Source organism: Brachyhypopomus gauderio, unplaced genomic scaffold (genome assembly GCF_052324685.1).
Source record: "Brachyhypopomus gauderio isolate BG-103 unplaced genomic scaffold, BGAUD_0.2 sc140, whole genome shotgun sequence".
Lineage (NCBI taxonomy): Eukaryota > Metazoa > Chordata > Actinopteri > Gymnotiformes > Hypopomidae > Brachyhypopomus > Brachyhypopomus gauderio.
In genome coordinates this window covers 420966-433872 of record NW_027506961.1, presented here as the reverse complement: position 1 = coordinate 433872, position 12907 = coordinate 420966, and the positions used below count along the sequence as shown (strand labels likewise).

The window sequence follows — 12907 nt, the reverse complement described above, 5'->3', positions numbered from 1 at the left end:
GCAAGTAGAAAATCAGAAATATTGCACTTTAATGTAACAAAACGGGGCTGTACAGACATTTGTAATAGGTTTATTTCCCCGTTATTCGTTGCTGGGTTTAATCGCTCGTTGGAGTTAAGGCAGTCAAAGACAACTAATCGATTATTAAATTCGGTTTTGTGATCGATTTGTTGTTGTTTCTCATCGATAAATACACGCCTGCTGTGTTTATAAATCAAACCTATTCCTGGTGTGTACAGCGTTAACGGACGAAACGCGACACCGAGCCCCAGCTGAGGCGGTGGGCTGGGCCGACTCTGACCCTCCGCCCCGGAGAGTCTAACTAGGGCGTGTAAACATTTACGGAGCTTGTGTTGTTTTTTTTAGGATTTCGATCGCTGAAAAGAAAGAAAAATACAGTTAAAACCTCGACATGGAGGCCTTCAAACTTATGAAGGAGCTGAAGGCAAACTGCGAACAGGAAATGTATTATCTTCCGAGGGAATCGGGACTAAACTTAATCGAGTCAACGACCGAGGTAACTGTTCATGAAACGCTCAACAGTAACGATTAAAATGCAATTAAAACTGGTTTTAAAAAATAATGCTCATTTGAAATGCATCCTCTGCGAAGCAGGGGAAAGGAATCTCGGCGAAATGTCGCAATGCCAAAGTGGAGGACCTCTGGAGCTTGACCAGTTTCTTCGGTTACAGCACTGAGACCTTCGTCCTGGCTGTTAATCTGCTGGACAGGTTTCTAGCCATAATTAAGGTACCAATGGTTTATTTAATGTCTGTTTTCAGTTAATTCATGTACTTTTAATTACAGTTAGTGACTTAAGCACGTTAAGCATGTTTTTGTACCATTGGTGGTACCAATTTTAGTGGTAGTTTACCACCTGTATACCAGTGAGGAAAATGTTGGTCTACCCATTGTGTGCCATCACCTGAACTGTACCCCATTGTGTGTGTGTGTGTAAAGGCACAGCCCAAACATTTGGCCTGCATCGCCACAAGCTGTCTCCACATCGCCGCCTCTGTTGTAGAAGAAGAGTGCGACGTGGCGTCCTCCCACGAGCTCCTCCGCATTGGCCAGTGCAAGTTCACCGTGTCCGACCTCCACAGGATGGAGAAGATCGTCTCGGAGAAGCTCAACTTCCAGTTCAAAGCCGTCACCGCCTTAACCTTCCTACGCCTGTACCAGACCATCGCACTGTCGCATACCTCACCCAGGTGAGCCGCCAGAGGGCGCAGTCACGCCCTAGAACCCCACAACCCTCTGCCAGAATGCCCTCGGATAACCCGTCAGCTGATAGCCCCTGCCGTATACCAGACGAGCTGAGATAACGTTCTTTCTGCCAAAACAACCGTGGTTACTATGCAACACCTGTCCCAATTGCGACAGATATTACATAAGCCTGTTTGATGGCCAGCGCTGTAGCAATAAACTGTTCACATCCACATCCAGGTTGTGTGCACTAGACCTGATCGATATATGTGTATCTGTCCGTTTTCCAGGAAGGAAGTCCTGAATCTAGACAAGCTGGAAGCCCAGCTCAAAGCCTGCCTTTGCCGAATAGTTTTTTCCAAAGCAAAAGTGAGTACTTGATGCCGCAGATGCCACCGGCCGTTGATGACTGAGATAGGAGGCTTTGAGACCAGACCGCCTAACGCTTGTCCCTCATCCCTTCTGTTTCTGTCTAGCCGTCGGTGCTAGCGCTGTCCCTCCTCACCCACGAGATCGAGTCTTCGCAGTCCGCTGATCTACTAGAAATCACCCGGCGCATCCAGACGCACTTGCGGGTAAGACTTCAAAATGGGCAACAATTTTAAACTATTTGTGTATTTGAGCCGTTCTGTGTACCTTTGTAAAAAGGAACAAATTACTCAAAGGACACACACTTAACTTTAATTCCGTAGATCGCGCACACACACATACATACATGCACACACAGTTTTGCAGACCAAGACTCCAGCTCAGTTACAGAAGGCCAACGGGCCGACCCGTCTCACACATACCGCCACTGAAGAGGGCAGGGAAACATTGAACACCCCCCCCACCCCCGGTTATGATGCCAGCTCTTGAAGTTCACACATACCCTCCTCTAAAAATACGTTCAGCTTTCCGTGCCACACAAAGAATCACAGGCAAGCTCTTTAACGGCGTCATCCGGGGCCTGAGGGTCGACTGTGACCCAGGATATCAGTTTACCGCAAAGGGAGAATGCGTTGGCAGCGGCCCAGGCTGGCGTTATGTAACCCAGGGGGTGGTGTCGTCCACAGGTTCCCGAGGTGGAGCTCCAGCGGTGGCGGGGCCTCGTGGCCCAGTGCCTGGCGCAGTACTCCTCCCCCGCGTGCTCCAAGCCCGACCACAGGAAGCTGGTGTGGGTCGTGTCGCGCCGCACCGCCCAGAACCTTCACGGCAGCTACTGCAGCGTCCCCGACCTGCCCACCATCCCGGAGGGCGGCTGGGACGAGAGCGAGAGGTAGAGTGGCCGCCTGGACCGATAGAGCACACACACAAGAAACAAACAAACAAACAAACATTCTTAGTATGCACAAGCCCGTGCTCAAAAAGCTAATAGGATCACGTTACCAGGCTTAAAGTACAATGAGACCATTTAGCACAAAGCAACTCAAACGCCCCACCCCCCACACACACATTTTGAGAAGTACCAAACTTTCTCAACACTGACATCTCAATATTGGTAGGAATTTTCTTTTACTCATATGAGGGCACACCTTCTCTGTACTTCTAGTTTCGGTTCAGGAATTCTGGTTTCTAGGGCCTCCCTGCCTGCGTGGCTGTGCGTCACAGCGCTCGTGTGCCGTCTGCTCGAACACCCTCGCGTCACTGCCGCGCCTCGTCACCGTTACGCCAGTGCTTTACGACAGATGGGCGCGACTGCTCGTGTCTTAGCAACCACGCCATTACCCAAAACCAACCATATGCCACCTACCAATAAAAACCCCTAACGCGGTTAGCGCAAGACGACCATAACAGGCTGGAAGCAACTATTCTTTAGTTCAATTGAAACTGTACTTTATCTGATTGGCGTCTGGACGTATCTGATTGGCGTCTATTTGAAGAAACATTCATTGAACAAGTGTGGTATGTGACCAGGCATTTCAGAGCAGGTGGAGACAAGAATGACTCAATAGGGAGTAAGCCAAGCGCACGCGGGCAGTGGTGACTAAAGTGTGCGTGGCACGAGGCAGCTATCTGAACATGTATTCCCTCTGTCTCTGCCAGTGAGGACTGGAGTGAGGAGCTGAGCTCTGGGGAGGAGTCTCTCAGCAGCTCGCTGGGCAGCGATGCAGAGGGGCCGTATTTCCCCGCCCACTTCCGAAGACTCGGCCACAGACAGCAGCCCGCCTGAACCAATCAGAGGCTGGCCTTTCAGCCACAGGAAGGAACCTCAGTCGCCATGGCTGCCTCTCCAATGTTCTACAGTAGCTGCGACTGTGATGTGAGCGACCGGACAGCAAAGCACCACTGTCCCCGGGTTTGGCCCAGGAAGCCACTCCGAACTCAGTACGGCCCACTTTGATTTAAAGCGACTGAACTCCAGGGCCAGTCTAACTACTGTATCCCTTACTGGTCCTCATATTTTACGTTTTTTGTCTTGAAGTCTATGCTAAAGTGGAAACACACAGAATTGCACAACAGAGGCAGCTAACATTTACAGGCTGAGGTGTTTAGGTGGGTTGCTTTTATAGCTGTAGTGTTTTTAGTAATTGTTGGTGCATGTTCAGATTTGTCACATTCCAGGTGATGTAATGGAACACATCCAAGATCCATAAGACTGTTAAGGATCACTTAGGACTGTTGAATTCTGGGAAGTTACTCAGAGAACATATACTTTGCACAGTTTTTTTTTTTAACATGTTGTGGATACGCAGCACACAGTCTGTATGCCATCCAAAAACGGTTGTATTACCTGTTTGATTGTGTTTATCTTAAAGCAGGAGCCAGGTTGTGTGTTGTAGCGTGTATGCGTATGTAGGGGTGTGATGTAGCCTCTTACACTTGCCAACTTAGGTTAGCATGTAATTAGCCCAAGTGTGTGTCTGTATGATGAAGTGTCAAAAAGCAAAAAAAAAAGTCCATAAAATGTAAAAATGTCAATATAAAAAAATGTAAATTTGTATAACGTATATAAAAAAAAAAACTGTATAGTACTTTGTAGATATTAACTTATTTATTGTTATTTTTGTCATGGTTATATGAAACTAAAATATTTTGAAAATTTATCCCCAAGTTTGTCTTTATTTACAGTTGAGGATATGATGAAGGTTTAAACAATAAGACAAAAATACATTCCTTTAAGCCTAAACAGTAAACAATTCCTTCTCTGGTCGATTCCAGGCCAAATTTACACTCAAATGCCATCTGAGCTACACAGGACCTCGCAATGACATCCAAACCTATAAAACTGGTCAAGACAAATTGGATTTATGCAGCTCTACTGGCTTTCTAAATGTCCCCCATATATAGTTTACAAGCACAATAACCCAAAATATACAGATAACATCTTCTGCACCTATCTACAGAGTGAGAGATTAATGCACAGTGACATTCCTCATTGACGACATTCCAGAGCAAAGTTTATCAGACACTTCACTGCTCAAACATGGCAGGCTGGGAACAACCTTCAGCTGTTGGCTCAAAGCCACGACGTATGAACAGCTGATGGCTGGTAATGTCGAAATGCCTCCGGCAAATCCCGGTCACATGCCCAGACAAAACACGATCTGAGAGAGAGACGTGCCTCACCTTTGCGTTTTAAAAAAGCAGAAACTACACACAATCCTTAATTCAGTCAACTAACTACGAAGCCATCGTTTCAACTACAAGATCTTCTCTCCGGCCTTTGACCAAAAACTGAGTGTCCGCTGGCATGTAATTTGTTCTGGACCTTTTCTGTCCGCAATCTGAACAGCACCGATGGACACAGGTCCTCCTTCCATTTGCTCTAAGGGGAGGCAGCTCCTTTAAGGCAGGGGGTGTACAGCAGTGGTTTCACAGCACAAAGCATCAACACACATGGAGGAGCCCTGTGTGACCAATACGCCTTGATAGGCAAACCCAAGACAACACACAGAAACCATCTTTGTTGCAAAGGCAAGCTTTGGATAAAATCAACACTAATAGGACGTTGGTAATAAACAAAGCATATTTGGCCTCACAAATAAATTTGGTAGATCCATCACCTACCGCATCAAAATCCCATTCGGGACTTCTTCCTCTGGGGCTGAGAGGCCTGTGAAGAGGTCCGGACCTGGGACGGGCCCCGCAGTGCTTGGGAAAACCCAGAACGCTGGGATGTAGCAGCGGCGTCGTCATTGAGGTCGTCTTGTCCGAAATCCTGGAAAAGCTCCTGGGACGCAAACGGGGAGCCGAGGTAGTCCGGCCGCCATTTTGGATTCTGCTGGGGGAGTCCTGATGACTTCAAAATGGATTGTGAGGAGGCTGCATCAGGCTCAATGGTGGAGGAGGTGGAGGCCTGCACTATTAGGTGGTGTTGACTCCTTGGAGATGTCAAAGATGGCTGAAACTGAGATATGGACGAGGCGCGGTCCTGAGAAGACCCTTCGGGTCTGAGCTGAGGTCTTCTCAGAGAATCTTTACTTTGTTCCGTCATGTGTAAGGACAATTCTGGGCTCTTGATCTTGACTAGCATGTCGGGCTCCGACAGCGAGTCGTCTTCTGGAGCGCTCCGAGAGCTCACAAAGCTCTCTCCATCAGATACCATATACTGACTTGTCCCCGACGACCACCCGGAAAGATCATCCTGGTAGCCGATGGAGGAGGTGAAGCTTCCAGAAAGCGACACACGACTCTGGGCCCTCGCTTGCTTCTGCAGTCTGCGTTTTCTGCGCAGAGCCTGAATCTTGGCATCTCGGTTGAGGCCGAGCTTCTCCTCCCACCAGTTACCCCAGCTGCCCCCCCACGAGGCTGTCATGCGGTTGCTCAGGTCATCTGCCCAGTCATTGGGGTGTACTGCATCCTCAAATGTTGTCACCTTCAGATCAGGCAGGTTGGTGACCCCATGAACAAGCACTTGCCTGTTCTTCATGACATCCAACAGAACTTTGCTCAAACTCAGTAGCTTCTCCTTCTCAAGTTTATCCCTCCGTCGGACATTAAACCGCACTAAGTTTTTGGTCTTGACTTGCCGATGTTTTAAACACCGTTTCTTTGCCACGGTCCGTGTCAAGAGAGACTCTAGCCACTGTTTCCAGATCTGCTTCAACTCACTGCTGGCCGTCTCTGGGCCTTTCGGCCTCACCAGATGAGTACAATTGACCCGGGAGGACTGCGCAGATGATTCTGGAACAAAAGTGGGTTCAATATGGGTGCCTCCGCTGGAGTCTGGAGTAGGAGAACAGTCTGCATCGCCATTGACAACCACTTGGACTGGGCTCAGGAGGCTGCGCTCTCGCTCGAAGTCGCTGTCGGAAAGCTGTTCGGGTCGCGGCGGGTCCAGATCCGTGTCGATGGTGTCTGGATGTAGCTTGAGAAGTTGGTAAAAGATATCGCCAGCCTCCGTAAGCTGGAACACGGTCAGGAAACTACCGTCCTGCTTTGCGGCGAGGCCTGGAATGTGAAAATTTTATTCACAAACCTGTTTCACTGTGTGGGCATTAACAAGGAGCAATAAGTTCATGAATGCCAAATATCACATGATACTTCACACAGTCTGGTGGTAACCCGCCATAATGTGCAAACTACGGAACTACAGAACTACAAACTCAGCAGGGAAGCACAGTGGGACGCCAGAACAAAGACTTTACCTGTGGCAGGTAAGGCCAGCCTCTGCCTGGCTTGGTGCTGTCTGTGGGGGAGCTGGCGAATCGGAAGGCTCTCGCTGGGGCTGGAAAGCTTCTGAACAGGGCCGTCGGACCGACACGCCCACTCCCTTCCTCCTTTAACACACACACACACACACACACACACCTACAATTTACCTCATTGGTTTAAAAAAGGCGCAAAATGACCACCTTCCTGCTCATCGTTCCTAATGAGGCTTACGCTAAACTAGGCAAATCAAAGCACAGTGAAGCCTGTCTTCCACCTGTGTGCTACGGCGTGTTTGTGGGCAAGTGGGCCTGGACGTGTACTGACCAGAGTACTGCAGTAGCACCGTCTCCTGCGCCCTCTGGGCTCCCAGCAGGAGTTTGGAGGTCCCGCCTGGACCCAGGCCAGGCAGAACATGGGCGAAACACGGGGGAGATTCCAACATGTGATCCCACCTCAGGGCTGGAATACACGGCATCCGCTCGTCCATGACATACGCAGAGAACTGAGAGAGCGGGGGGGGGGGGGGGGGGGGGGGGGGATTTATTTTCCGATCCAGGATCAGATGCGGAGGGAAGAACTTTGCACTTTTGGTCACTGTGAAAAGAAAGCAGACGGCCGACGGGCGTCACCTGCGTGGTGACGAGGTGGTGGTGGGCGTGGCTCTGCTCCAGGTATTTGGTCAAGATCACCCGCTCTCCGTTTCTACACTGGGCCGTGTTCCCGATCCGGAACAGCGTGTGAGAACAGTCGCTGCTCTGCGAAAGCACAGCCAGTCAACCAGACACAGTCAGTACTACACACGATGCCTTTAGAAGGGATCAAAGAAATTTGAGGCTTAACTAACAGCTTGGGGAGGTTTTAGGGTGTTGGGGTGTTTTACCCTGCTGTCTGTAAGCTCCGCCCCCGTCCTGTCAGCATAAACCATCACTCTTGGGTGTGCAGAGAACTCGCACCATCGCCATGGCGATTTAGCATTGAAGTACAGGTTGGAATCTTCTTCACGAAACTTCTGCAGCCTGTAATATTGACAACGGGCCATAAAACCAAACTCACCGAAACGCCATGTTGTCTGTAGACACTGTGCAGAATTGTTCGATCATTATTTAAACTAAATTTATCCAGTCATCTGGGCTCATCTAAAACTTGAAAGGACTCCACAGTCAGAACACGTTATATATCAAACAAAACATTCTTTTATAGCACAGGAGGTACTAAAACATGCTGATAAAGGTTGCAGTCCTGCACGTAGTGTTCACACAAACGCAAACTCACCCCATTCCCACAGTCCAGAGATAGGCTGCACCACTCTCACTGGCCACAAGAACTTCTCCTGCAATATGAGGACTACAAACAAAACTCAAAAGTTACCAAGTCCATTCACTGAGCAACAGACATCAACCACAGACAGCACAGACATCCCATTATCTGTCTGTCCCATTAACAGACTTGTTTGAATTCACACATTGCACAGATTCTATATGTGCTGGATTGTTTTTCTGCTTTTTAAAATCTCACATATACACTTAGCCAGCATCCTCAGACAAGGACAAAAGAAACAGCCCAGGGTGTGTGCGCTACACCTGTGCTTGAACACTGCTTCAATTATCACGGTGGTTTTGTTTGTAATAGCTATTACAGGACACATCATCCCTACTCCATTATGTTCATATGTAAAGTGGATAATACGGAGTGAAACCCTGTAAGAATTCAAAAGCTCTAGAAGAATTCATTCAAAGGGAGTGATTCCTGACTCTCTAGGGTGTGTTTTATATTTAGAAGACAAACCCAACTATTGGAAGAATTGCACTAAACATGACCAGGGTCAGGTGGTGGCTGAGGTTTCAAAACAGAAATTCAGTGACTGAATAAAAATGATCCCAAATAAGTCATTGTTGTCCAACATTATTGTTATTCTAGAGCGACGTGTTGCCAGCAACTTCGACCAAAGCTTTTAAAATATGTTCGTCAAAATCTTCTCTCCTCTTGCATAAAATCGTATCCAGTTCTTAAAATAATATTACGATGGCTTACTCAAGTGGTTTGGAACACAACATGCTTTTATCAAGAAAAATTGAAAACTTCAAATGTTCAATGTGCTCAATCTTGGAGAACCACAACTACTGTCTGAAGTTGTACCAGAAATGCATGTGGTGATGGTTCCTAATTTCCATAAACACGGTTCAAGTTCAAACATCAGAATGCAAACTTCTTTAGAGTTTCAGAGCAAAAACCAGTCTGACAGGATGAAAGTCAGGTCAACATAGTTAAAGTAGGTTTAACTAGATTTTTTAGGTGAACTGTTCCTACATTTAAATGCCATCCACATGGTTTCTCTTCAACTCCTTTATTGTCACATGGTGCTGTCTGCTAGATGCTGAATAGATTAAAAATGTCCAATGCTTAAACAGATCACCATCAACACATGCACGCACGCACACACAACTCGCTCCCTCCTGTAAAGAAAGGAAGCGGTCACACACCTGACGTTGAGGCTTGTGGAGCGCTCCTTCAGTTGGACCACCTCCACCACCCGTGGACGCTGACCCTCTTTTATTACCCACGAGGAGCAGAAATGATCCGAACGCACCCCTATGTGAGCTACACCCCCCCCAAAGACACACACCATTTGGACTACATCAACATATGTTACATACATTTATGTATACGTATACATAATTGACCTCTACATTCACACAGGCCAGTGTTATGACCCCACACCGCATGCCAGGCTCACCTTCACCGGTCATTGTATTCGCGCTGACCTGCCTGACCGTTCCATTCACATCAAACTCCATAGGTGTACTGGCCAAGTGCATGCTGGGAGGTTTCTCCTCACAGAACTCTTGCACCACATGGTGGAAAACTGAGGAAGTGCAGTTAAGGTTTCTGACAGCTAACGAAATAGGAAGCTGCAGTACTGTATCTGGTCCACTTTTACAACACAAGCTTTTTTCTAAAAGATTGACTGTACAAAAAGCTAATATTAACCACCGTCTGGAAACGCGGGTACATCCTCCGGCGGAGTGGTGAGAGAAACCCTGCGAATAAATGAAGGATACCAAGAGAGTTGTGCACCTCTCCTGTAGGATAGATCAGACAGGCCTCTTTCTGGTCATCCTCAAGGGAAACGTAGGCTAGAGCGCCCCCGGTGGCGACCTGCTGGAACCGCTCCAGCTCCCTCTGGTAAGTTAGCTCTTCATGGAGGTACTCGCCAAGGAGGGACATTGGGATGTCGCTCACCACGTCGCCCAGCAGCCGGCGGTAGCGGCACACGCGTGTGGAGTAATGTCCAAACTCACACCTGCACGTGGGTCAGACACAAACCCACATTTTAACATACGTTTGAAATTATGTTTATGCTGCTTCACACAACACGAGTTCCACCGCACAACGACGCATCGCACATTTACATTTTAGGTGCCAAGCATGTAGCAAACGCTCTTATCCCGAACGACTGCTGGTTGTACGCCCTAGGAACCGAACCCACCACCTTGTTGTAGCCAGCACCTCGCTCTACTGACTCTACCAGAGCACAGAGAGGGGGCTGGGCCATGAGGTGACCCTCCCCCACAGAACTCTGAGCAGAGAAGAATGGATGGATGCTGTGCTTACTTCTTATAGTTTAAGCTGCTTAGAAAGTCCTTCATTCTGTTCATTTTGATACTGTTCTAGAAGGGTAAAAACAGCACAATACACAAAACTGCATCAGATAAGAGCTGAAACTTAAATTCGAATTTAAAAGATCTCTGTTGGCAGAAAGTGACCAAGGGACAGTGTCACACACACACCTTGGGACCCTTATTATTGAAATTGAAGTGTTCACTGAGCAGGTGGCCCATGGTGTAGAATGAATCCATACAGTGGTGCACAAAGAAATACTGCATCTACAGAAAGAAGAGACTCATCAAGACGACACAGGCAACCTCCGCTTCAAATAAAAAGTCTCATCAGAAAGCAATTTCGGACCAAGTGGCCATAACTGACCTTAAACTAAATAATTAATATAAACTTACATGTTCTGGGAAGTCATCTGGATTTGGGGAGGGGTTGTAATTGATTTTGCTATCTTTAAAAAAAAGTTGTACACAGCCAAAAGTTAAAACACCAAAATGTTTACAAGGATTAGACAGATTTATTTAAATATACAATTTTTTTTGCTGAATTACAATAAGAATCACACACATACAGTCCTTACATACGCTGTCGATGATAAGATTGTTGATGAGAGAGATAAATGAAAAACTCTTCCACCATGGTCCTCTAAATATATAGGGAACTTGATTACCTTTGTTGGGGGGCAAAAGGGGTGTAACTATGGGTTCAGTTGGGATCCATGTTTCTCCTTCCACTCTGCGCTGTGACTGGAACTGCAAGCGGTTGCCTTCCTCGGGGCCGCCCTGTCACACATGGCATCAGGGGTGTGAGAGAGGGTAACACACGAACACACCGACCGCCACAAAGCCCTTCTGCAAAGCGCGACAGCCATCCAACTTGGCCGGACTAAATCCGCTAGGACTTTTACTTTGAAATCCGATGTAATGAGCTCGGAGTCGTCATCCAGCCACCGGCTTGTACACGAAAGGTCCCGCCTGAACTGTTACGATTTGCCAGCATAATAATCCCGTCAAATAATCTCCCATACCAACCCGGGAACAGGTTCAAATGAGTATATCATGGGTATATCAAATTGCAAACTTATTCAGTTAAAACACCACACACACGGACCGTCTATTCATATATTATAGTGCGACACAGCCGTGGACAGAAAACGCCCAGCACAGGAAACCTCACCACCACGTTACTCAGAGTACAACTAACCGGCTTTTTACTACTGCAGTCTTGTGTATTTCACACAGATCACACACAAATACTTAAGTATTAGTTAAGTATAGTTAAGTATTCCCCATTTAGCTGAAGTTAAACTTTGCGACAGCGTTCAGCTCGACGTGTTATAAGCGCGGTGAGACCAATGGGTGAGACCTGGACGGAGTAAAAAGCAAACCGGCGTGTTTCACGGTCAAAGGAGCGACTAAAACGAACTACGGACGGGTCAGTCGGTCAGTGGGTGAGTCGGTGAGCACGCGCGTGGTCTCCACGTGTCCGGTATACACACCCGAGCGTCCCGGGTCTCCACCACGGCCCCGTACGACCCCCACGAACCATAGTCATGCACCGGCTTCAAATCCGGCGGTCCGTTGAAATACCAGTGCGGGAAAAGCTGACGAGGGAACTTGTTGTCCATGCCGGCGAGACTAGTTACACCCAGACCGGGGTAACTGCAGCCCACTGCCCCCGTCCCAGCTCGCGAGGCTAGCGGACATGCCCGTGCATGTCCTCTCACGCGCGTCGAGGAGTTCTCGCGAAATTGTTGACTTTTAGTGTTTGGTCCGCTAAAACGTCCAAGATCTAAAGCTGTATCGACCTAATTTAAAAAAAGAAATGCGACAATAACGATAATATATCAGACTGAGTGTATAAGATTAACACGTGCTGAAGAGGCACGCGTGCCAAACACACTCGTTAGAGCGACTCGGGATCAGCTGGTAGCGCCGACCACAGGCACGTCTCGGGTTTCATAATAAAAGTCCGGATTTAATCGCATTGAATATTTAATTTTAGGATATGTTAACATTATTTAGCTTGTTCCTTTATATTTTATGTATTAAAATACAGATTTCATATGACAAGCATCTAGAACCGCAGTAAGAATGAGATGAATAAGAAAGCTGTCAACAATTTTACCAATGTAGGTCAAACTTTTGGCTTCTTTTGGCTAACAAAATACTTTTCACAGCCTTTGATTCTATTTCAGATGTTTTCATGGTTTCTGTTTCAGCATTGTCCATTGATGTATTTTGAAACATTTAGTTAAGTGCCATCTCTGCAATTAAACTAAAATTTAAAATACATATATTTTTGTTTTGTATCTTTTCTAGGAGGTGGACAAGTTGAAAAATGACAAAATAACATGATTAATTATATAATAATAACTATATATACATATTTATTCACCTTTTTATAGTTTATTGTAGCGGTCTTTTTGGAGTTAACTCATGGCTGAACACAGTTCTGTTCAAAACAGCCCCTACCTACTCTTTATTGTTTTTAGAGTTTTTTTAACTAA

The 12907-nt window shown here is 47.1% G+C and overlaps 2 protein-coding genes across 2 annotated transcripts; one reads left to right on the top strand and one right to left on the bottom strand.

Annotated features, from left to right (window-relative positions):
* The first annotated feature begins 376 nt into the window (after positions 1-376).
* Positions 377-4232, top strand: ccng2 (cyclin G2). The gene is made up of 7 exons (XM_076994371.1): positions 377-517; positions 613-750; positions 961-1211; positions 1497-1575; positions 1683-1781; positions 2262-2464; positions 3232-4232. The coding sequence occupies exons 1-7, from the start codon at positions 413-415 to the stop codon at positions 3356-3358; spliced, it is 1002 nt and encodes a 333-aa protein (XP_076850486.1). The 5' UTR covers positions 377-412; the 3' UTR covers positions 3359-4232.
* Positions 1866-12331, bottom strand: taf1c (TATA-box binding protein associated factor, RNA polymerase I subunit C). Its single transcript, XM_076994368.1, has 15 exons — positions 11897-12331; positions 11069-11180; positions 10797-10849; positions 10572-10667; positions 10396-10451; positions 9843-10084; positions 9518-9646; positions 9264-9381; positions 8056-8127; positions 7664-7799; positions 7413-7538; positions 7108-7285; positions 6777-6908; positions 5197-6579; positions 1866-2477 (listed from the first exon to the last, which is right to left on the bottom strand). Exons 1-14 carry the CDS (start codon positions 12023-12025, stop codon positions 5201-5203), a joined length of 2958 nt encoding a protein of 985 aa, XP_076850483.1. The 5' UTR covers positions 12026-12331; the 3' UTR covers positions 1866-2477; positions 5197-5200.
* Positions 12332-12907: the final 576 nt, after the last annotated feature.